The 24,737-nt window shown below is 38.3% G+C and overlaps 1 protein-coding gene across 3 annotated transcripts in view; it reads right to left on the minus strand.

Moving 5' to 3' along the window:
- Positions 1-612: 612 nt before the first annotated feature.
- Positions 613-24,737, minus strand: part of LOC121310680 (la-related protein 4B-like) — a 43,249-nt gene continuing 19,124 nt past the window's right edge. For 2 of the 3 annotated variants that reach the window (XM_041243682.1, XM_041243680.1), the window contains 14 exons: positions 22,073-22,246; positions 19,573-19,654; positions 18,790-18,926; positions 18,356-18,459; positions 15,901-16,011; positions 15,250-15,303; positions 14,952-15,161; positions 12,035-12,141; positions 11,534-11,782; positions 10,699-10,744; positions 9,295-9,459; positions 7,082-7,206; positions 4,284-4,395; positions 613-2,214 (listed from right to left, as the gene is read on the minus strand). In XM_041243682.1, coding sequence (XP_041099616.1) covers positions 1,903-2,214; positions 4,284-4,395; positions 7,082-7,206; positions 9,295-9,459; positions 10,699-10,744; positions 11,534-11,782; positions 12,035-12,141; positions 14,952-15,161; positions 15,250-15,303; positions 15,901-16,011; positions 18,356-18,459; positions 18,790-18,926; positions 19,573-19,654; positions 22,073-22,246 — 1,988 coding nt within the window. In that variant the 3' untranslated portion in view covers positions 613-1,902. The remainder of the gene's footprint in view (positions 2,215-4,283; positions 4,396-7,081; positions 7,207-9,294; positions 9,460-10,698; positions 10,745-11,533; positions 11,783-12,034; positions 12,142-14,951; positions 15,162-15,249; positions 15,304-15,900; positions 16,012-18,355; positions 18,460-18,789; positions 18,927-19,572; positions 19,655-22,072; positions 22,247-24,737) is intronic. The other variant, XM_041243681.1, reaches the window with a different exon arrangement.

Raw genomic sequence — 24,737 nt, forward strand, 5'->3', positions numbered from 1 at the left:
TGGAATAAACTGCATTGGTGTGTAAATAAGCATGCATGGTACATCTTGTTTACACTGACTAACCAAATGGAAATAAAAAACCACATTGTTTTAAGTGTTAAATAAAAGTAAGAATCACCTGGATTTAAATCACACACTGACAAACAGTGCATTCCAGTCTCAGAACTCTAAATTACTTTAATTATACTAATATTTTAAACAAAGAAAATCTCATCAGAAGTGTAAAAAAACAAAATAAAAACACACCCACAAATACAGAGCCCTAGTGCCGTCACAGCTCACTAAACTGAGTCCTGTTTTGCAGGGTTTTAAAAGTAATCCTCGTTCACACACAAGTACTCCAAGATGCTCCTTGTTGCAGGAAGGAAGACATCAACAACAACAACAACAAGTTGAACTAAGAGGAGCAGAGCTCTGTAGAAGAGCACTTGGCACAAGGTCCAGAGAGCAAGGCTTTGTTTTAGTCACACAATTTAGAGCACAGAGGGTAACTGGTTATACTTATGATGAGTCAGTAGAAATCTACAGGGGGGGGGGTGGGTGGAATAAATAAATCCAAGTTATTAAAATACTGTTATCTGGCTAAGAGAAAAGAAAATCCTGTTTTCAAAGCAAAGATATAGGTAATATACCCAAATATATATTTCTACACATTGCAGGGTAAAACTAATATTTAAAAAAACAATGCTTGCAATAAAGCGCTAGGTTCTGAACCAGATAACAGAATTCAACTGGGCTTAAAGAAAAAAAAATCCCTCCTTTAGTGTTTTATAGGACACAGGACAGAACAGTACATGCTAACTTCATACAGTACGTATTGCTGCCTACAGAATCTATGCCTGCCAATCAAAGATGCAAATGTGTTAAGACTATTACAATCAGCAAGTGATGTATACAGGCACAGCAGGCAAATAAAGTGTCACTTTTTTATCATAAATCCACAGGCACATCTGAATCTATTTGACACGTCTTCTGTGTGCTGTCTGTGGATTTCTACTGCCTCTAATTATAACCTCTCCGTGTGGCAGTACTGCCATTGTGTACTTTGTATTAGTTATAACTAGTTACCTTGGCACTACACAGACAGGTATTTGCTTGCATTCTTCAGCATAAACTAAACCAAAAAGTAATCTACCAAGTAAGGTGCTCAACAACAACTATGCAGAGAGGCAAAAAGAACCAAAAGGGGCAGCGTTTATTCCAGCTATAACACCACAATGCTTGTAATTATATATATAAAAAAATAAATTAAAAAAAAAAAAAAAAGGCTGGTGTTAAAACAGAAAACTTGTGGGCAACATCTTTACTTGTGCTGCTCAACAAACTCTAAAATCACTTGGTGAAAAACTTAATCTTTCAGGTTACTCAATACTTCGATCTCATTAGCCAAAATGGCTCTAACATTCCACCTCGCAAATTAAAGCAATTTAAAACAGATAACCTGACCAGTATGGTAATTCACGGCACCCTAGTTGCTTACACAAATTACATTAGAAGACTAAATATAGCAATACAAAGAAAACAAAAATCAGGTAAGTCGAGCACTGCATTAACCAACACTGGACCCAATCTATTTTTAGTTCACTTTCATATCATGACATCCAGATATAATAAATTATTATTAAACTCTTTCTAAAAGTTGTCATTCCTCTGGCTAAAAACTAATCCTTTTGCCAGCATTCAAGTGCTTCTTTGACAGATTAGTCATTTCCAATGCCATCTCTACAAAACGAGCTAGTTCTGGTAGACACAAAAGAAATGGGGGGGGGGGGTTCTCAACATTCGAAAACTGCTTTTGTCTGCAAGCCCTGTACCAGCAATTCATCCTCTATGCTGTGATTGGTGACTCTGGGATAAACATCCGAAAAGCACAGACTAATTTAAGCCTCATAAACCTCGTGTTTACTGGGGGGATTTGGGGGGTGTGCCGAAATCTTTGTTGGGGTGTTTTCCAGCCCCCTGGATCAGTGGTGGTGGTGGCGATGGCCGACACCCCGATTGTTTCCTTGCCTCTCTTGGTCGACCGGGGACTGCCTTAGCTGGGAGAGTCTCTCTGAGTTTAGACTCCATTTTCTCTCCTGTGGTTTCGGGTGCTTTTTTGTCTTCATTGGCAATAATGGAATTGTTTGGCTTCACTTCTTTAGGAGTCTGTAGTGTTGGAGTGTCTTTCGCCGTCCTCTGGCAAATTTCTGCATAACTAGGCTTTCGAAGCTCCTGTGCAACAACAATGAAAAAAACAAAAACACAAAAACACACACATCAATTCATACATTCTGGGCACATGACATCATGAACACACTATAGATTACAGGTTTCCATTTCTTGTATGCGTCAACTGTGTGATCTATAAAACAGACATATAAAACTTAAATACAAACTTTGCTGTGCCAAGTAAAATCTCCTGTCTAACTTAAACTTCTGTTATAGACTAGTATTTTAATTTGTTTTTTTCTGTTCCACCTTGTAATTAAGGGTGACTTTCTACAAGCACTGTAACTCAACCCTGCTGACCTGTATGCAGGTCTAGGAAAGAGAGCTCACCTCACAATATACTCTAACAGCATAGACAAGGTAACTCCACTCAAAACAGCAGACTAGAAAACTAAATCGGATATACATAAAAAGCAGTCTTTCACTTATAAGTTATTTTGCTAAAGTGCGCAATTTCATCATTACTGTTTGTATTCATTTTCCATGTTTAGATAGAAAGATACATGATTTGAAAACAATGGCACCAGCTTTACAGTGACAAGCTGCCACAATAATCCTGCGCAGTCAAGTAAGTCATGAATATTTTTCCAAAGTACGGCTGTATTGCAGGGTTTTCTGGAATTAAACTGCAACTATGGAGGGAAACTGGGTAGCAGAACAGAGAACACACTGCTTTTATTCCAAGAGCAACAGCAGCATGTTTAATGTCTTCATGAAATCAAGAAATTATAAAACATTATAATAAGTGAAATAAAAACACATCTTTTTTAGAAAATCAAAAACAAAACTGTGGACTGTAATCTTAAAATGAAAAATGCCAACCGAGTTGCAACATGGGTCAGGTCTGTGATTCTTCAGGAGATGTACTTAGGATTTAGGTCTATCAAGAGAAACCCTCTACAGCATGGATCTGAATGCAAAGCAATCTGACTTGTGGCAGCTTAAACATTTTTGTCTGCTTTACTAAAACAACACTAAATTCAAAAACAGAGTGCCATTTTAGTTTCAGGTAGCTTGATTTCAAGTGTTCTCGCTTTCAATACAGCAGACCAGTTACCCGGTCCATTTACAACACAACACTAACTATTTAAACTAGTTATAATTAGGACTGCATTCAGTGCCTAAAAATAGGTATTTCAAGCTATTTCACAAGTAAACATTTATTAAAAAGCAGAAAAAATGCTTTGTCACATTCAAAATTAATAATTCTCTACTTATAATACAACAAATGTTCCTACATATTTAAAGGTTAAATTGTAGACTTTTGTTTATGTCCATCTTTTCTATTCAGTGAATTTTCAAACAAAATAAAACACAATAAACTAAAGATCGCTGGACAGCGATTTTTAGCAGAAATGTTTACGATCTTTGATGCAGCTGGTGTCTCTCGAAGACTTTTAAAAATTGTGCAGTTCTATGCAGTGTGTTCAATCATTTACCAGAAGCAAACTATACTAGCCGCCAAATAAGCCAAATGTTTGCTGTATTTATTTTTAAGTAGACTAAAAAAAAAAAAAAAAAAAATATATATATATATATATATATATACACACTATTTTCAAAGGGAACTACACATTACATGGCAATGGGCAAATCTGTGAAAGAAATACAGCCTTAGTTATAATAGGATTGTCTTTTTCAAAAGAATCATGCAATACCACAGACACAGGGAATTACAACAGGATATACACTTCTCGGTTGTAATGAGTCAAAGACAAAATATCTGGTAATTCCCACTGTGTGAATAATTGTTGTTATTATTATAGGGTCAGTAAAATATGGAATGCAAATGGAACCCGGTGCACAGGTATATTACTTTCAGCTAATGGTGATGCCAATAGCAACATAAGATGCATTTTAATTTTTTTTTTAAATCAGATTTTCAGCCATTGGCATTGGAAAACAGACACTGACCAACTTCACATACTGCACAAACAAAAAAAAAAAAAAAAAAAAAAAAAAAAACGACCAGGGCTCAAACTTCACCTGAAGATATTTGTTTAACTTTACTCATTACTGAGTAAATAATAGCTTACTATATAAAACTGAATCTAAATTATATGAAGACTTACTGTAGCAGCACCATTCACCTGAACCGATTTACTTGCAGTGCTAAGAGCTGCAGTTAGCCGTTCAAGGGGAGTGTGTGTCTCTCTCGGATTTGCATCTTGGACCTTCACCTCGCTGTAAAAGCAATGGATGAAAGATAAATTCAAGCACACTATCCTGATGGTAGAAAACAAGTGGAGCATTCTGATTCCCTGCCACGGAGCCCAGGAGAACACTAAAAGCATGTTCTATCAATTGTCTCAAATCTGCAAGCAGCAGAATGACTTCTTATTTGATATTTAAAAAGAATGCTTTTTAGTTTCCAAGGACAAGTTCTTGGTTTTCTTCTCATTCAAGTTTACAACTTTAGAATGCAAAGAGATGCACTGCTCTTCTGCATCACATAGTATCGTACATGTGGATCAGAACTAAATAAAAGGAAGCCCCCTCTAGTGGGCTGAGAGGGTACTTATCAGGCTTGTTTGATTAGAGCAGGGGTTTTCAAACTTTGTCATAGTGAGTCTTCCTGAGCTATGAAAAAAAATGAATGTGCCTCCCCATAGTTTACTAAAACTATGTAACAACCCGAAAATCCTAAAAAATTAATAAAAAAGTAGAAGGGATTTGATCAATATAGATCAGTATGAGTTTCAGAAGTATTAATTTTAATTTAAAAAACAGTACAAATAGAAGCAGCTCAAATAATTTTTTGTCCTGTTAACTTTTAGTGGGTTTTAATGTAAGTTTAAAATTGCTGCTTTTGTATGAAGTGTATACTCTTTAACTCTTATTTAAATAGTCTAATTGTGGCAGTTGTATGTGTGACATACTATAAAAATGTATTGTGGTTTGTTCTTTTTTCCTGCTATGTGCTGTAAAGTGCTTTGCCATACTTTTGTATAAACAGCGCAATATACAGTGCTTATAGGAAGTATTCACCCCCCTTGGACATTTCGGTTTATAGTGTTACAACCTGAAGCTGCACTTAAATGGGATTGTTTTCCCTTTGATTTACACAACCTACTCAACACTTTGAAGCGGCAAAATTATTGTAAAAAAGTTAATGAAAACAAAAAAAAAAACAAAAAAAACCTGAAATGTCTTGGTTAGATAAGTCTTTACCCCAATACTTTTATAGTCAATACTGTCAGTCTTTTGGGGTAAGTCTCTACCAGGTTTGCACATCTGGATCGTGCAACATTCGTCCATTTTTCCTGACAATTTTTGAAGCTCTGTCAAGTTGGATTGGGATCGTTGGTGGACAGCAATCTTCAAGTCTTGCCACAGATTCTCAAACTGATTCAAGTGCGGGCTTTGACTGGGCCACTCTAAGACATTCACTTTCTTGTTTTTAAGCCACTCCAGTGTCGCTTTGGCTGTGTGCTTGGGGTCATTGTCCTGCTGAAAGGTGAATCTCCGTCCCAGTCTTAGGTCTTCTGCAGACTGAAGCAGGTTTTCCATCAAGGATTTGCCTGTATTTAGCTCCATCCATTTTGCCCTCTACCCTGACAAGCTTCCCAGTCCCTGCCGATGAAAAGCATCCCCATAGCTTGATGCTGACTCCACCATGCTTCACAGTAGGGATGGTGTTACCTGGGTGATGTGCTGTGTTGGGTTTGTGCCAGACATAACTCTTTGCATTTAGGCCAAATAGTTCAATTTTTGTTTCATCGGACCACAGAATGTTTTGCTCCATCTTTTCAGAGTCTCCCTCATGCCTTTTTGTAAATTCCAAGCGGGACGTTACAGGGGCTTTTTTCAGAAATGGCTTCCTTGCCTCTCTTCCATACAGGCCAGATTTGTGGAGTACCTCAGCTATTGTTGACACATGGACAGTTTCTCCCATCTCAGCCATGGAACGCTGTAGGTCTTTCACAGTTGTCCTTGGCCTCTTGGTGGCTTCTCTGACCAATGCTCTTCTTATCCAGCTGCTCAGTTTGGGAGGACTGCCTGCTCTAAGCAGATTCTGGGTTGTTCTGTATGCCTTCCACTTTAATGATCGACTTGACTATTCAATGCCTTTGAAATCTTTTTATACCCCTCCCCTGATATGTGCCTTTCCACAACTTTATCCTGGAGTTGTTTTCAAAGCTCCTTGGTAATATCTTTGCTTTGAATGCACTACCCAACTGTGCGACCTTAAAGAGACAGGTATATTTAATCTGAAATCATGTAAACCACATTGCACACAGAAGGACTCCATTTGACTTATTGAATGAATTCTGAAGGCAATTGGTTGCACCTGAACTTATTTAGGAGTGTCATAGCAAAGGGGGTGAATACTTACCTAATGAAGACTTTTCAGGTTTCGAGATGCTGGTGTAGCTTGCAGGGCTGCATACTGTGGTTTGCCAGTATTTCGCCACATAGTTTTATTCTTGTATTTTACGTATATTACTTACTACAGAAATTGTATACATACCTTTCCAATGTTTTTGTTATTATATACAGACCTACCACATGTATTTAACTTGGTCAGATTTGAGCTGTTAACAGATTCTCAGCTGAAAGTAGAATGTATAAGCTTTTCCTTGAACCATCAGAAAAATAAGTGAACCTTCCACCTCAAAATTACTTTGAAAAGAAGGTCAAAAGGAAGCATATATTCAATTTTTTCAGTACAGACTACTTAAAACAGAGAAACCACAGACAAAACATTATCTTAAGAAAATAGATTTACATTTTCTTTTGAAGAAACAGAAAAAACATGGCTTCAGAATCGCACTTTCTGACAACTGAAATCGAGGAATGGGTGTTCAGCTGTGTGTATTTTAGAATAAACATGGTACTTTAAGAGTTAAAAAAGATGACAACAGCTTACTCTGGAGCTTGGGGTGGTGAAGGAGGGCCCGCAAAGCTCACTGGCAGTGCAGAAGTAATAGGCCGTGGTGGCTCTTGAGGGATTCCTGAAGGGATAGTGTTGGGACTGGCATCTGCATTTACATTCTGAAATGACATTTAAAAAGATCATTTCACAAGCTTCTCTATTACAGGATCCAAATCAAAACAATAAATAAGTCTGACAGTAAAAAATCTATTCAGCATCTTGAACTTAACATGTGCTGTAACCCCCCCCCCTTTCTTTTATAAGAGCATCTATGGTAAAATGCACCACTATACCTTATAGCTTTCATTGCACATTATCATCTGCGAACATCATTTTGTTAAGTTTGTGCACCAGACCACCAGTAGAATGACATTACAAACATGGGTAACACCATCATTACAAAGCCAAATCTAGTTCACTCCAACCACCCCCCCACCCCACCCCCAGTCCGACATAGCGGCAATCCCTTTCGGTCCATTGCCGAAAACTATGATCTAACACACCATGTGTTGCGTTTAAGCCGGAAAAAGCAGAGGCGAGGTGTTCCCTAATCATCTCTGATCGGAAAGAAGGCGGAGACAGCCGAATAGACCATGTACAGGCTGAGCAAAGCAGAATTGAACAGATAGAGACCGAGACAGAGTGAGAATGGCGCATAGAAGATAGAGAAAGTCAAGGCAGCCTGAAGAACTTGCACAGATGATGGATGAGGCAGACAGTACAGACGAAAGCGGCTTGGATGATGATTTTGATCAATCCAGTGACGAGGAAGTAAATATTTCTCTTACTGTGGACTCTGAGGAAAGTGACCACGAACCAGACACGCAGCCTGAGGCCGAATGGAGGCACGCATCGGTAAGTGCAGATGCTTTCACAAAACTCCAATTTACTGTGGTAAATTGTGGATATCAAGGGTGTACTACTTTGAGAACTGCACTGGAGTTTTTTCACGAACGCTTTGTTTACTGAAACTGTAAATGAAACCAATAGATATGCGAGTGTAAAACTAACAGGACCGGTGCGTCACAATTCTATTTGGAACTCCTGGAAATCTGTTATGTTACCAGAGATGAAGGCATTTTTTGGGGTGTTCTGCTGAATATAGGACTGAATGTAAAAACGGACATAAAAAGAATATTTCTCTGAGGAATGGGCTAACAGAATGCAGTTTTTCAAAGATGTATTCAAGAGATCACGTTTCTTGCAGATCTTCTGAATGCTACACCTTTGCCACCCCCCACTCAGGTGCCTCTGGCTGCTTCTGTTAGCAGAGGACAAAGAGTCAGGAATGTGGTCAGCTACATAGAAACAAAATGCTGTGAATTAATTATTCCATTTGCATTGACGAGAGCAACGTTGGCTTCAAAGGAAGGATTATCTTCAAGTGCTACAATCCTCAGAAGCCTACTAAGTGGGGGATGCATGTGTTTGTTTTAGCTGACTGTGAAACTGGTTATGTCTCTACTACTGTACCTTACTTTGGTAGCCCAACAACAGACTCCATGTTAAGACCTGACATGCCATTTTCATCAAGAATTTAAATAGAATGGAAAGCCACATTTCATTTCCAAAAATGAATAGAAGAGCACCAAAGACTGTGCACTGTGCAGCGACAAAGACAAAACGGGGGAGGAGAGAGACTGTATACCTCTGCAAAACATGCTCAAGGCAGCCAGGATTACACCCAGGTGACTGTTTTGAAAGATACCATACCATGGACACATACAGATCATTTGTCACTAAATGCCTTTTTTGTTTGCAAACCTCGCCTGGTGTAAATAGTTATAACATTGATGAAAAATAGTAATATTATATTATATATTATACATGTTTTTTGTTCAAATAATTGGTACTGTTGTCTTTGTATAGAGTACCATTTGGACTTGCACTGCTTTGTTACTTGTTTTAAGCAAACAAAGTCACTTTATTTCAATTTGAATAGCATGTGGTCTGAAATTTTATATTGTTGACAAAAATTAATTGGACCTGACCAGCCTGACAGCCGTAGAATAAATGGACTGCAAAGGGTTAATCCAAGCACGAAAAATTAATTATAAAAACACCTCTAACTTGATGCCTTGAGTGTATTTAAGAGTAACAAATAGTAAATAAAGCCACAGCAAGCTATAAACTATTTCAATTTGGCTATGGAGAAATGACAGCCTACGGTATGTACATTGTAAGGCTAATACAACATTGTCCAATACCTTGTCTTTAGAAGATCCTATTACAATATTGGACAGTCTGCTCTCAAACGCCTCCTCAGTCTTCAGATGACCTGCAGCTCCAGGCAAAGGAGGGAAACTGGACAGCCCCAGCTCGAAGCTAGGGGAAGGGGGTTTTGGGGGTGGAGGCGACTGTGTTGGTGCCCTCTACACAAATAAGAATTGAGAGACAGTTAGGATAGTATGTGCTGCTAAAGTATACAGTTATGCAGTCCAAGCTGAACAAAGGGGTTCAAACAAACTGTTTGCCTTCGGAGCCAACGGCTCCTTGGCCCAAAAACAATTAGTCGACAAATACAATTGTTTGGAGCCACTTCAGGAGCAAGATGGTTGCTAGCATATTCATCTGCTTAAAATACACGACAACTTGTTTTGATACTAAGAGAGATAATAAAACACTAACTTAATATTTGTACTCAGGTTTGTTGCCTCGTTCTCCTGAATGGTTAATCTATGCAACGGATGAGTGCAATTAACTCGGCACGTTCATATTTTAGATATTTTGCAAACATCACGTATGAACTTGGAGACTGCACTGTTAATTGTTTATAGTTGTAATATGGGAAATAGCATGTTGCAGCTGAGAGCTACATTTAGTGAATGACTATTATTGCAATCAAGTAAGCAGCATGTCATTTTTAATTCCCTAAATGTCCCCCCCCCCCCCCTATACATTTCCTAATTATAGTCCTAAGTGTTTCTATGCTTGCACTGTTCTTCAGATAGTCAGTTTAAGAAATAAACTTGTTTCCCTGCAACAGCTGACCCTGCTTTACTACAAAACCCACACTGGATTTACTGGTTTTTATTACTGTAACATCTTAAAACGGCTGTGCCTGTTTTTTGGCTGAAGAGATACCAGCTCATTATCTAACTAGAGAAGCTGCTGAGCAATTAATTCATTTTCAAACCCCTGATGGTCAACAATAACCAAATCGATTATATCTGGTATAGATGGGGCTGTTAAAGAAGATGCAATAGATTAAAAAAATAAATAAATAAATAAACCCTGTTTGTGCTGTCTTAAATATTATGACACCCTGCAATTTGACTGGTGAAAGAAGACATTTGTTTATTGGAGATCACAAACAAAACTTTGTTTGATAAAGTACCCTTTTTACATTCATAAATATATCAACACATTTTTAAAGGGAGGTGCAGCAGTTTTGTGTAACAGGCACCAAGGCCCCCAAAAAACAGTTGCCAAAAATGCAGTTGCATGTGCAACCATTTGATTCAGTCTGGAGGTCTGAAAGGGCCTATGTCTAGCAATGAAAGCAATGGGAACTCCAATAAGGGCATGCAAACATTTAAGGTTAGGACTAACCTACACAGTGCTGTATCTTTGGGGCTTTTGAAAATGAAGAAAATGAAATGAAGTCTTACCGTAAACTTGTCTTCCCTTTTCTTCCTATATCCATATACATTTTTCCTTAAAATTAATTCAACAAAATTGTATACAGTTAGTAACAAACATCCCACAGAACTGCTATAAATCTAAAATGACAGCCTCCAGAATGTCAGTTTCAGAACTATTGCACAAGCAGCTCTCTAGAGATATAGTAACATTCCAGTCTGACAGTCTGCTTTGAATGTTCCTTCGTCTTCATGATGCAGTTTTTGTTAGGAAATGTACTAACCAACTGTGGGACCTCCCAGAGACAGGTGTATTTAAACACCTTAATTGCACACAGGTGGACTTCGTTCAACTAATTATGTGACTTAAAGACAATTGGTTGCACCAGATCTTATTTAGGTGTCATAGCAAAGGGGGTGAATACTTATGCAATCAATTATTTTCTGTTTTACATTTGTAATTTAGAACAATTTGTAGATTTTATTTTTCAATTTGACATTATGGACTGTGTGTTGATCAGTGGCAAAAACTAATTAAATCCATTCTGATTCCATGTTGTAACACAAAATATGGAAAAGTCCAAGGGGGGTGAATACTTTTGAGAGCCGCTGTATATCGTTGCTCAACTGATTACCACAAATGCTGAGAATGTACAATATTTCCTTAGGTTGATTTATTTCATTTAAAACCAGACATATTACAAGACATGAGGTGCAAAAACAGAGAATCCAGTTAACACAACTTTGGACAGACCTCAGCTTCAAACAACTTTAGTGAAACTGTTAACTGCACTCTTTGAAAGTTTCCATATTCAATAGCTAAACTTAAATTCAAGGAGCAGATTATAAAGAAGGCAGTGGTTACCTTCCCCTTCCCATACTAGATGAACAGTCTGCACTGCTTGGCTCCTCTCTCCCAGTCCCTATGTCTCTCTTGTAGCCCATGCTGCTCTGTAACCGTGGTCTGCTTTGTCCAACCGGCCGCGTCTGAGGGCTGCGAACACCATTCAGCAGCCGATCAGTGGGAAAGTGAAATATAGTTGGGCTGTCAAGAAGTCCTGGTCCACGGTCTATATTAGGTACTGTAGGTCTCAAGTGAGGTTTACTGTGATTCCTACAAAACATATGAAGCTTTTAATCCTGAAAAAGTTCACAACAATATTAACACATGACAGATAACTTTTTTTGGTTGCTGCTTATTAGTTAGAACTTAAATGTAAAATTTAAAAGTAATTTGTTCATTTAAAAACAAAACAAAAAAAACCTGGATCATATAGGTTATTAAATATATCTTTAATGTGTTTAATGTTAATGTGGCTACTCAAGACTTTAGTCTAACAAAATAAATATTTGCAAAATGCCACACCTATTTCTGGGAGAGTACGGTCTGATGGTTAGTGGAGATGAAGCAGGTTTAAAGCCGGGAGATGTAGTAAACCCATTTATAAATCCAGTATTGGAAAACGGCGATACCTGTTGAGGAAGAAGAATTTCTGCAAATTAACATGGACTGAGGACATTTATACCTGGTGGTTTGTGTTACTTTAAAGAGTTCACAGATGTACTATCTTTCAGGTAGCAAACTGATTAAAGGAAAAGGGAATGCATACTGAACCACAGTGTTCCCTTGTGAACATACTTATTTTAGTAGAAAAGTAATCCTTTTTTGTGGCAGTTATGACATGTTGGGGATGTAACATAACAACCTAAGAAAGTAGCTTATTCATCCCAGAATCTCATCAAGCAGCTTCTTGAAGGATCCCAGGGTGTCTGCTTCAACAGCATTCCTAAAGAGTTGGTTCCAGACTCCAACAATTCTCTGGGCAAAAAAGTGGCTCCTGTTTTCTGTTTTGAATGCCCCTTTATCCAATCTCCATTTGTGACCCCTGGTTTCTTCAGGTCGAATAAGTCCCCTGGGTCGACATTGATACCTTTCAGAATTCTGAATGCTTGTTCACGGTGTAGTCTTCTTTGTTCAAGACTGAATAGATTAAATTATTTTAGCCTGTCTTTTAAACTCTGGATAATTCTGGTCGCTCTTCTTTGCACTCTTTCTAGAGCAGCAATATCCTTTTTGTAGGGAAGTGACCAGAACTGAACACAGTATTCCAGATGAGGTCTTACTAATGCATTATAAAGTCTTAACATTACTTCCCTTGATTTAAAATTCAACATTTTTCATTATATATCCAAGCATTTTGTTGGCCTTTTTTATTGCTTCCCCATATTGTCTAGATGAAGACATTTGAGTCAACATAAACGCCTAGATGCTTTTCACAGATTCCTTCTTCAATTGGTAATCTCCCATATGGTATTTATAATGGATATTTATTGCCTGCATGCAGTACCTTACACTTTTCTATATATGTCTGCCCTGTTCTGAATGCTGTCTAGATCATTTTGAATGACCTTTGCTGCAGCAAAGGTGTTTGCCGCGCTTCCTATTTTTAGGTCATCTGCAAATTTAACAAGTTTGTTTACTATACCAGAATCCAAGTCATTAATATAGATTAGGAAAAGCAGAGGATCTAATATCAATCCATGTGGTACTCCACTGGTAACCTCGCTCCATTTTGAGGTTTCTCCTCTAATCGGTACTTTGTTTACTACATATTAACCACTCCCTAATCCATGTGTATGCATTTCCTTGGATCCTTACTGTGTTCAATTTGAGAATCAATCTTTTATGTGTGACTGTCAAAAGCTTTCTGGAAATCTAAATAAACCATGTCGTATGCTTTGCAATTATCCATTGTTGATGTTGCATCCTCAATTCAATTAAATTAACGATTCATTTAAATTGATATTTCTTCTTATAATAGCAGGTATGTATCATTTGTATTATTATACAATACCAAAAGCACAACATAGATCATCATAATATACCAAATGGTTCTTGAATAAAGAATGTGTAATTTAGATGATATACTATAAAGACAGTATGCTCTTCCATCACATTTACTTTCTGTCTTAACAAAACAGCCCATCCTGAAAGACTGGTTGACCTTATTATACATCACACAAGTAGCCCATCAGGATACAGACGCCTTATTTTAAATTATACTCCAATCTACTGCAATACAACAATAGGAGAAACTCCTAGCCAACGTTGCTCCTATATAACTGTTGATAAATCTTACCAAGGAGGTGCAACATCAATTGAGGTTGAACAGCCCATTAAAAACTTAGAAGTGTTGTAACTGGAATTACTATATTTGCTACTATAGTCAGTCTAATGCCAAGAAGGGAAGCTGGAAGGAATCCAGATATTGACCTCTATTAAATGTGATGTCTTGATGCACTGGGCCATGAATACAAATTGCAAAATCCTAAAAAAACGGCATCATTAGGTAAAAATAGTCTTTGGTCAGAGACCCCTGCAATGGTATAAATAACACCGTGTAACAATTTTTTTTTGTTCCTGGGTAGTAAGTGTTATTTCCTAATTGCATATGCCTCAAAAGTATAGAAAATGTCTATTATTCCCCACAAACTTTGCTTTTGTGACCAGGACAGTGATATTTCAAAATATCACTATTTCCAATGGGAAAACAGGCAAATGTGTGTCTTTTCTTTCACAGTCAGAAAAAATGAATATATGAATCCAAATTAACATGTATTTATACTAAAGTAATACAAAAATGACTACAGAAGATTTAGAAGCGAGTAGTTTTGAGATTTACGATTATACTGTATTTACAGTATAAATAAATCATACAGTTTTCCTTGGCTGACCACTGCGTCTACGGTCCTCAACGTTGCCCGAAATTTCTGCCAGCCTTGAAATTTGCCTGGGAAAGACCTTGCTGATGCAGTATAACTACCTTGTGTCTTGTTGCTGTGCTCAGTCTTGCCATGGTGTATGACTTTTGACAGTAAACTGTCTTCAGCAACTTCACCTTGTTAGCCGAGTTTGGCTGTTCCTCACCCAGTTTTATTCCTCCTACACAGCTGTTTCTGTTGTGTTTCAACCTACATATTGAATTGACGATCATTAGCACCTGTGTGGTATAATTGTTTAATCATACACCTGACTGTATGCCTACAAAATCCCTGACTCTGAACAGTTTCAGGAATACTAAAACTGCAGCCCAGTATCCAGATCATTTCCCACTAACTATATCAGCAGTTTAAGCCAAAACATACAACCAACAACTTATGCATACGATTAAAAAACAAAAACAAAAAAACCCCACACAAAACAGCAACCAGAAAGGAACCCTAAAATTGTTCAACGTTTGCTAAATATTCGCTACATGCAAAAGAAAATGCTTTCTGCTTACCAATGCTGGATCAAGGAAACTGTGTGACGTTGACCAGGTCTGTGGAGTAATTAAGCTATATAGTGGAAATTGTTGCTGTGGGCTGTACACTGGAGGTATGTAAAATGATGTTGTGTAGCGCTGTTGAGCATACAGGTTCACATCCACTGGTCTGTAGCCATTCTTTGGCAAAAAAGTGTTGATGGCTATTGCCTTTGCTTTAATTCTTGCCTGATTGACGAAAAAAAAAAAAATCCATAAACACTTAATTATGCATTGCTTTAAAAATAGAAGAAAAAAAATCAGCAAAACACTTTACCTTGATGGGTTTTCCCTGAAAAGTTTTCACCTCTTCTCGAAGGTACCTATAGGCCTATATATTGGAGAAGCATAACTTTAGTGTTTTATTTAAATCAAATAGGATAGAAAACACAACTTAAAAGGAACAAAAGCAACCAGTTGTGTCAATCTCAGGATAAAGTGTTAAAGTCCACGCTGCTAAACCAAACAAGAAAAAAGCTATTTAATAACAGCAAACTGATGCTCAGTGGAACTATTTTGAATTGTTAAAACCATTCATGAAGAGGTCAGAGAGTGCTGGGCTTGCTTCATGGGGTTTGTTTTTTTATTTTTAGAACCAACAAAAATAACCTTTCAGGCAGCTTATTCTGTCGAGACATTTTCAAGCAATTTTCTCCACGTGAAGAGATAAAGCAACAAAAAGTTAATTTGATCAACTTGTGAATGAGAAAATGTCAAATACAAAAATCAACAATTGCCAGATGTTTCAAGGGCTTAAGACGTGTTACAAAAATTACCAGGGGGCAGCAAAATACTGGTTGGAAAACTCATGTAACATCAGTAACACACATTTCACAACATGGATGAAACACTAAATAGATTATGTAAAACCGTAAATGTATTCATCTTAAAAAAAAAAAAAAAAAAAAAAAGCAATTTATTCATATACCTGTTGTGCATCAGCTTCAGATTCAAAGGTGATAAACCAGTTATCATTGTAAGCAAACTCGCAATTGATGAATCTGGGTAGGTTTTCTCCTTTAAATAGAGCTTCCACCTCCTGAAAGAAAAGAATGTGAATATCCGAGTTAAGTGTGCAATTACACAATATCAAATTCAAGATTAGATTTAGTGCACAGACAGAAAACAAAAGCTATGCAAAGGTTGTTACAGTGCAATGACAGACAAGATCACCTTTCATAAAAAATAAATAACACAGGTCTTGATTTCTACATAAACTGTAAGATGTATGCAGGTACAGTATTAAGTCAATTCTAAAAACCAAAACAAATCAATTACCACCAAAACTTTCTTCCTAGTGGAAAACATTCGATTTGACAAGCGTCTTTACAGAGCTCTAAGGCTTTGTATGAAGTCAAAACAGGGACTTTCTTTTGTTATTCTTTGGCATATTTGCTAATGTTAATATTTTTTAATACTAATTTCCTAGTGCTTGTCAATTAATTGACCCCTTAAGTCAGATAACCAATGCAAGAGAGGTATTTGGTATTTAATTTATCTAAGTTAACCAAGTGTACAGTACGAAGGCAACCTCACAATTTAGGCCACTTTTTTCATACAGAAATAAAAAAAAGGAACATGACTGAAAGATGGCAGCCATCTTAGGTCACAAGTCAAAGTGAAGGGTGCCATTAGACTTTTCCAGTGCAGTTTCCACAAAACTGAAAACAAAAATGCGTCAGTTTGTTTGTTAAATAGTTTGGAGATATTTTCTGTAGTAGGTACAGCTCATACCAGCTCCCCTTCCAGGGATGCTTAAAGTATTAGAAACTAAAACTGTAAAACCAGAAGTTATATAAAAGAAAACTAGACAAACATCTAGAATGGTTCAATTAATTGGAAAAAATCTTTTAAAATAATCAAAATCTCACAATATTTGTGACAAGAAATTAATGACCGTTCTATAGTAAGACTAAATAAGGCCAGACTGTTTGTCTCGACTGGCATTAAGTGAGTTTTCACTATTGTTAGTTTAATGTTTAATTAATTTCTATAATATATATATTATATTGTGTGTTGTGTGTTGTTGTATATTTTTTGATGTTGACCGGCACAAACACACCTAGGGTGCGTGTGGTTCCCATGATACATACCACGCCTAGGGTGGTGATAAGCAGAGGGCCTTTAACCACCCCAGAAGTGGTGTATATATATAATATATATATATCTATCTATCATCGGAACCGCACAGCCCGAAGTGGCTTTTGCTGCTTGTAACACGGCTACCTGTCATTTGTGGGAAGACAAATAAGAAAAACTAATTAAAACGCATTTAAATTAAGACAAAACCAGAAACTTTTTATTGGGTATATATCCGCAGTGTAATAGTCCCAAATTTTATTTAATTGAATTAATTATTTGCTTATTAAAAAAATTGCACACGTTCGTTTATTGTGAATTTCTGCAACGAAAGTGCCATCTCACTAGAAACTAGAGGGCTGAGCACAAACGATGATGGGCGGAGTTTCAAATGACACTAAGGAAGTAAGGAGAGCAGCTGCGATGGAGACTGAAGCCGGATCTTGAAGTGAGTTTGTTAACTCGTTATATGCAAGCATTTACTATAAAGTTTACACATATTCTTTTGGATCTCAAAATATGTTTTTGTTATTTGTCGGACACCCTCACGTCCAAGTCGTGCCAGACTAAGTTGACGATCGAACCAGACTTCACACACCAATTCGACCGCGATGTCAGGGGACAGTGTCTCAGTTTCCCGCAGATGCTTCAGATTCAGGCCGGTAATTCAAGGGGTGGTGTCGTTACCTGCTTTTCTAAGAGTTTTCCTGACGGAAATGAATACATTACTGCTGGTTTTAAACTCGCTGTCAGCAGAGATGTTAATTTCTACTGTTAAAATATGAGTTTTTTGGATTTATTTCCATAAAATGAATGTCCATATATTTCTTTCTTTAAGTACATTAACCAGTCCATGCTGCAGTGGTGTTTTTTTTTTTTTTGCAATCTTTGTTTTCTTCTATTTCATTTACCTGTTCCCCCATCAACTGTTGTCTTATTTTATTTATTTATTTATTTCAGATGGACTGCTGTCTTCATTTAGAAAGTTGAACCAGTTATGTGGATTTTCATTCCCAAATATATTAAAGGAAGTAAGTGAAATGCCACTCATTTTTGGCAGTGGTTTTGTAACTAACAAATAATATGGCAGTTTGTCATGGAATTTAGAATGTAGTGGTGCGTAGTGATTTAGTCAGTGTGAACCGGCTCATTTGTATGCAAGCCATGGTATACGCATACATACACACAAACAATTAGTTTTATACTTATTTTTGAGAAATACATATCCTTGTGTACTAAAATGATAAATCCAATAGGTCAAGACAGACAATGGCTTGTATTGTAACGGAGACAATACAACTAACCTCAATTGGGGTTGACTCTGGAACTTCTCGCAAAATGACAATGCAGCGATTCTGGTTTGGTCTGACTTTCTCCCCCTTTTCATCCACTTGAACTAAAGGCAAAGCTAAAATAAAGAGATACACAAATGGTCACATTTAGACATCACATCTTGCACAGTTTATTGAAGTTTCTTACTCCAAATGCAGTCTTAACAGAAGAAAATTCCCAATAGGTGAAAACACACATGTTTCATAACCTACTTGATAAACTGAATGGACAAAATATTCTAATATTGTCAAACCACACATGCTTTCAATGCTATAAAACAGCATGTAATAAAACAAACCCCAAACCAACCAATGAAACCTGCTAGTTTGTTTCACTTTGAGATAAAAATAAATACAAATTGAACACAAGGCATTATTCAGATTGACTCCAGAACTGTCATACTTACTCCTTAAGATGTCGACGATCAAATCCATATCAGTGCTGAGTTTCTTTATATGATCGAGGTTCGCTACTGTCATTATTGGCACATACTGGTCACTGTCCATCTGAGATATTAGGTACATGTCGCTGGCAAGGTTTTCACTGAACAAGAAAGCAACAAATGCAAACATGTCACTCTTAGTTGGCCTTGACTTGCCCACCCACAGATCAAATTCTTTGTTGTTAAAAGAGAAAGCTTGCATTTAGAGAACACCTCCCACATAAACCAGAGAAAGGACTAATGAGAATTATGTTGCAAAATAAAACTGCACTTCTTAGGAACCAATTCCCCCAAGGATACTTGGAAACAAATTATTATGGCTACATGTAAATCAAATCAAATTTTATCCTACTGGAAAGTATAATTTTTACCCTTTCCATATCACAGAAAAAGATATTCTTATCAGTTGGCTTGGGATCCAGAAACACTCCATCTTATGATTTAGAGGACTAAGAATCAATATTAGGTTTACTGTTACCATTTAATTTTACAGTGTGTACTACAAATTTAAGATTTTTTTTTTTCTCTCAAGGAGGACAGCTACAGAACTCAAGCTTTCACAAGGAAACATTTTACCCATAAAAATAACGTGTGTTTTAACAAACCTTTTGGCTATAATGTATTCTACAACCGCCCATAATTCAAAGTGGTGCCAACACTAACAGTTCCAATATTGTGCCGACCTTGCAAATCAAGCTGCAGAAACATGTTATTTTTTTTAAATGTGTTTTTAAAGAATGTACTTGCCGAGATAAGCAGAACTCAAGAGTCTTTTTCAGATGTTCCCGAAGGTCCTCCTGACTCCGAGACCGAGGTGGATCATTTCCTCCTAAAAGAGACACAAAATGAAAAGATGTAAATGTGCAGGAATGTTACATTTACATAAATCACTGTGTTTAAAGATTGCTGTTTATTGTAACCAACAAACCTTTGTCGAGTTACAACTATGTATATTATTTTCTATTAATTTGTATTTCTCTGCAGCAGTGTTTGTGTAGCAGCTCAGACTGCATTCATGTATATTTAAAATTGACAGTGTTCGGTTTCTGAACTCCTTTCCATGACGACCACCGTTACATCTGTTAGAAATGGATCCATTGTTATTAATACGGTTTTGCCGTCCTGTCCACGTACACACTTTTGTTTTGGTGTTCAATTATTATTATTGAGACGAGCAGAACGCGTAAACAATTAGCTGTCTTTAAAAGTATGAGGTTGTGAAGACAACAGGCTTGCATCATGGCTTTGGGAATGCATGTTTTTTTGCTTTTTGATATTCCATCACGAGGGATTTTGTCAGAGCAGCACTGCTCTGCAGTACACTTTACCTCAGTCATCATCACTAACTTTGTGGAGATTCATTTGTCACTTATTTTGGCATTTTTTGGTGTAGCCATGACAAACCTGCTCACTGTAAAATGTAAAGCAGTTTAAAATATTTAAACTGTAAAGCAAGTCGGGCGCGTGCTTCAGAATATTGACTTCACTGAATCAATAACATGTCGGTTTACCTGTCCACACTTAAGCTGTTCCGAGTATTGAAACATTAACTGTGACGCCGGTACTAAGTTAGCGTTTGCCTTTTTGAGCCTTTTTACACATGCGCGAATCTTAGACCTTAAAGGCAAGATTCTCTTGGAGATTCACCCAAAGTGACAGGATGCCATGTGCATTTTTTTTGAGAAAGGAAAACAGGTATTGCATTGCAGACTGTCATTTTTGTTTAAATATGCTGTCATCTTATTTGTCAAACTGTATTGCAGGCAGCACTTTCTTTAAAAAAAGGTGGCATTTATCGTAATGTATGCTTGCGTTTAATTTGTTATACATATAATTGCACATCAAAATAAATCACAAGACAAATACATAATGGTTTCTGATACAGTATGTCACATACAAATTATACATGCATTTCTCTTTCACTGTATTTGTACAACGAAAACCTAATATAAATATCCGAGGTGATTACAAATTTAAAAATGCCACCTCTGGTGAGTTTGCCACATCTTTGTAAATTGGGAATTAAACACCTATTATTAAATAGATAATGTCGTATTAGAAACTTATTACATTAACACCAACATAACTGCACCACAAATAAATTAATTTCTGCTTATGTCATAACCCACATACAAAATAATGCATGTACTGTATTTCTCTTTCACTAATACTTGCAAATATATTGCAAGTACATGTACGAAGAAAACCTATAAAGCAGCGAGCGATTAAATGTAATCTTTGTAAACTACGTAGCCTAGAGTTAACCTATTATTAAATATGAAAACATGTTATTAATATTACGTTTTCGATTTTTACCACATATAATGTAGCTTTTAATAAAGATCCTGACAACATTAAGAGTAAAACAATCAACTAGACATTGGAAAAATCGTAATAAGTCTTGTTAAAGTAACTTGATGGCTTAACCTTGCCTTTTAGAAAGGCTCAAAAAGGCAAACTCCAACTTATGTCCTGTGACACCAATACGAAACCTGCTCAGAGTTTCGTACCGATATAGTTATATCGGTACGACACTGATAAGAACTCCAGTCTGGACAGCTGTTTCGGTACGGATCTGCAAAAATGTTAGTGTGAACAGGACAGCTGTGGACTCTCTCCACGCACTAGCTTCAAACGTCACATGACAGATATGACAGGTCAATGTAATGATTGCAACACATGAAGCATGCAGGGTTTATATAACCCCGATTATATGAAGTCTCTAAACTTAAATGGTTTCCAAGATATGAGGCTTTCACACTGTGGCAATGGCAGCTTTGCAAAAACAAAAAGTCACACAAGGGTTACTTTTTTATAAAACACCCAGGGGCCAAGCGGCAATATGCATGTGCACTGAGTATGAAGACAAGAACTTGCACTGTTAGGTCTTTCATTCAGAAACCAAAAAGTCACATGACCCCAAAACAGCAGCCAGCAACACAAGTCATAGGTGAGTAAGAGTGCTGATTTTGCCAGATCAATTTTTTTAATGTTAAGAAAACTTAAGTTGCCAGATTATGGTTTATGAGAGACTAGCAATAGTAGAGGTGATGATGGCAGCGAGTTTGCAAATGCACACAAGCTCTTACGGGGATGCTTAGATTAATGGTGTAGTTCTGACAATGTATTCTAAAGACAGTAAAAGGCAGCAACACAAGCTCCACTGAGTATCATAGTTAGACTAAGATGAATATAAATTTTGCTGGTTTCTAAGCTACATTCATCCCAGTTATTCCCAATTGTTTACCCGTTTGACTGGCTTCCTGAACAGAATCAAACTCAGTGTAAACAGAGTCTGGGCACTCCAGAGCGACAGCAGCGTTCATGTCTGCTTGCTCTGTTAATGCTGTTGGAGGCTCCTGGGGTTCAGACAACAAAGCCTCCCGATACAGCTCATCTTTATCACTGTGGGCATCATAACCTAGTTTAAAAAAAAAAAAAAAAAAATTAAAAAATACTGGAAAATAGAAGAAAAAAAATGTATCTAAATAACATTTCACCAGAAGACTGTATACAATAATCTAGGCGAATCACCAAAGGCTTTTACTGCAAACTTTCACACAATTATGCACAGTAGGCTAATATAAAAAAAAGGCTGCACCTTATGTTTTAAGCCAAATATCAGAAGCAACCTGATCCATCTTTGTGACAAACTGCCCGCCCCTGTGTGTATTTTCTGTTATGTTGCGTGTGGTGTGTTAAATGTTGGTGTACAGTCACTGGTACACGGGATATAAACGGGTCTGTGTAACATGAGTGTTTAAAATGCGTATTTGTATTTAGGCAAGAGGATTGCACAGACTTCATGTGCAAGTAAAATGTAATATGTGAGCACGGGGAATTGCACTTTATTCATTCACGTGCAGCTGTACCAAGACTCCAATTGAATGATTGATTATCAGTCGAGTCTCGGTACAGCTGCATAAAAGCTGCATGTTTTTAAATACTCAGAGTTGTTTGTTCGGTGAGTGGAGAACGGGATTGGAGACGGAGGTAATGAGAATAAATAATAAAATAATAATCGTTAAACCAGCTCACCGTGTTTTTTGGCTACCAGTGCCGTGTCCTGTGTTTTTGTTTGTTACCACCGTTTATTTTCTATCTGTTCTGTTCACTCATTAAATGCTGAGCGAAGCCATTTGCTCAGCTCCACCAAACTCCACCTCTCTCTTTGTTTATTTTCCTGTTTCTGGTTGGACATCCCCCACTCCGGCCGTCTGACACGTGGTGTCAGAACCGGGACAACAGCGCCTCCAAGACGCTGACCAGAGCAGGAACCGCAATTTGTTGTTTTTAAAAAAAAAAAAAAAAAAAAACACACACAACAAAAACAAAACAAAAAAAATAAATAAATAAAAAATGGAAGGCTGGAACTGGAGAGATGGCTGCCAGGATCTGGAGGACCTCCTCGGTGGTCTAGAGGACCAAGGCTGGTGCCTTGCCTGTGGAGAGTTCAGTCACCTGGTGGTGCGCTGCCCCTAAGAAAAGGGAGTGGAGGAACTGGCCCAGGAGAGGAAGGTGAGGAGGAGGCAGAGAAGGGGAAAGGGGAAGAGGAAGGCAGAGTGTCTACCGCTCCCATCTCCACTAGCAGATGAAGAATGCCTGCAGATTTTGCCTCCAGAGCCAAAGGGAGAGCCGCACCAGTCCCCTGAAACAAGGGTAGACTACACTCCGCTCCCACCTCTGCCGCCAGAAGCAGAGCAACAGGAGCTGCCTCTGCCTCCTCCACCAGCAGACGGTGAATGCCTGCTGGGTCCCTGTCCACCAGCAGAGGGTGAATGCCTGCTGGTATCACTTCCCCCACCATCAGGGGGAGAGGAGCAGGAGCAGGAGCAGGAGCTGCCTCTCCCTTCACCAGAAGGACCAGGACTAGATGCTGGCGGTCCTCAGCAGCCCTTGCATAGGTAGCTGAGGGAAGCACCGCCCGGCCGCAGTGGCCGAGAAGAGGGCCAACACCCACACCCCAGCTTGTCCTGACTCCCTGCCTCGCTTCATCCAAGGATGCTTGCCTCGCTTCGCCCAAGGATGCCTGTCGCGCCGCATCACCCGGGGTCGCTGGAACTGCTTTGCCAGGGGTTGCAGTCAGCTCTGCTTGGCCGCAGGGGTCAGTGTGGCCGGTGTCCACCCAGAGGGAGCTGTCGGCTATAAAGGGGGGAGAGGTCAGGAGACCACCTTCCCCCGCAGCAGTTTCGCTGCCGGAGATCTTGGGGGAGGTCTGGAGACCACCAACCCCAGCAGCTTTTCCGCTGCTGGACTTGCCCCGGCTGAAGGAGTCAGTCTGGGAGCTGTCAGCACGTCTGCTGACGGACGCACCATTGGCAGCATTTCTGCTGCCAGTGGTACAGCGGGAGGAGAGATTCGCCCCACTGTCAGCACGTCTGCTGACAGCATGGCCAGTAGCAGCCTGGCTACTGGCAACATTGCCATCCATCAACCCCTTAAAAGTCCCAGTTCTTGGCCCAGGACTTCGAGCAAGACTTGTGGGATTTTAAGGGGGAGGTGGCCATTGAGGTCATGTGTGCTTTGCACAGGGAGGGTATATGTGACGAAAAGCCCGCCCCTGTGTGTATTTTTTGTTATATGTTGCGTGTTGTGTGTTAAATGTTGGTGTATAGTCATTGGTACACGGGATATAAACGGGTCTGTGTAAAACAAGTGTTTAAAATGTATATCTGTATTTAGGAACGAGGATTGCACAGCACTTCACGTGCAAGTAAAATGTAATATGCGAGTACGGGGAATTGCACTTTTAATTCATGTGCAGTTGTACCGCGACTCCAGTTGAATGACTGATTATCAGTCGAGTCTCGGTACAGCTGCATAAAAGCTGCATGTTTTCACCCACTCGGGGTTGTGTGTTCGGTGAGTGGAGAACGGGATTGGAGACGGAGGTAATGAGAATAAATAATAAA

This window comes from Polyodon spathula, chromosome 3 (genome assembly GCF_017654505.1).
Source record: "Polyodon spathula isolate WHYD16114869_AA chromosome 3, ASM1765450v1, whole genome shotgun sequence".
Classification (NCBI taxonomy): domain Eukaryota; kingdom Metazoa; phylum Chordata; class Actinopteri; order Acipenseriformes; family Polyodontidae; genus Polyodon; species Polyodon spathula.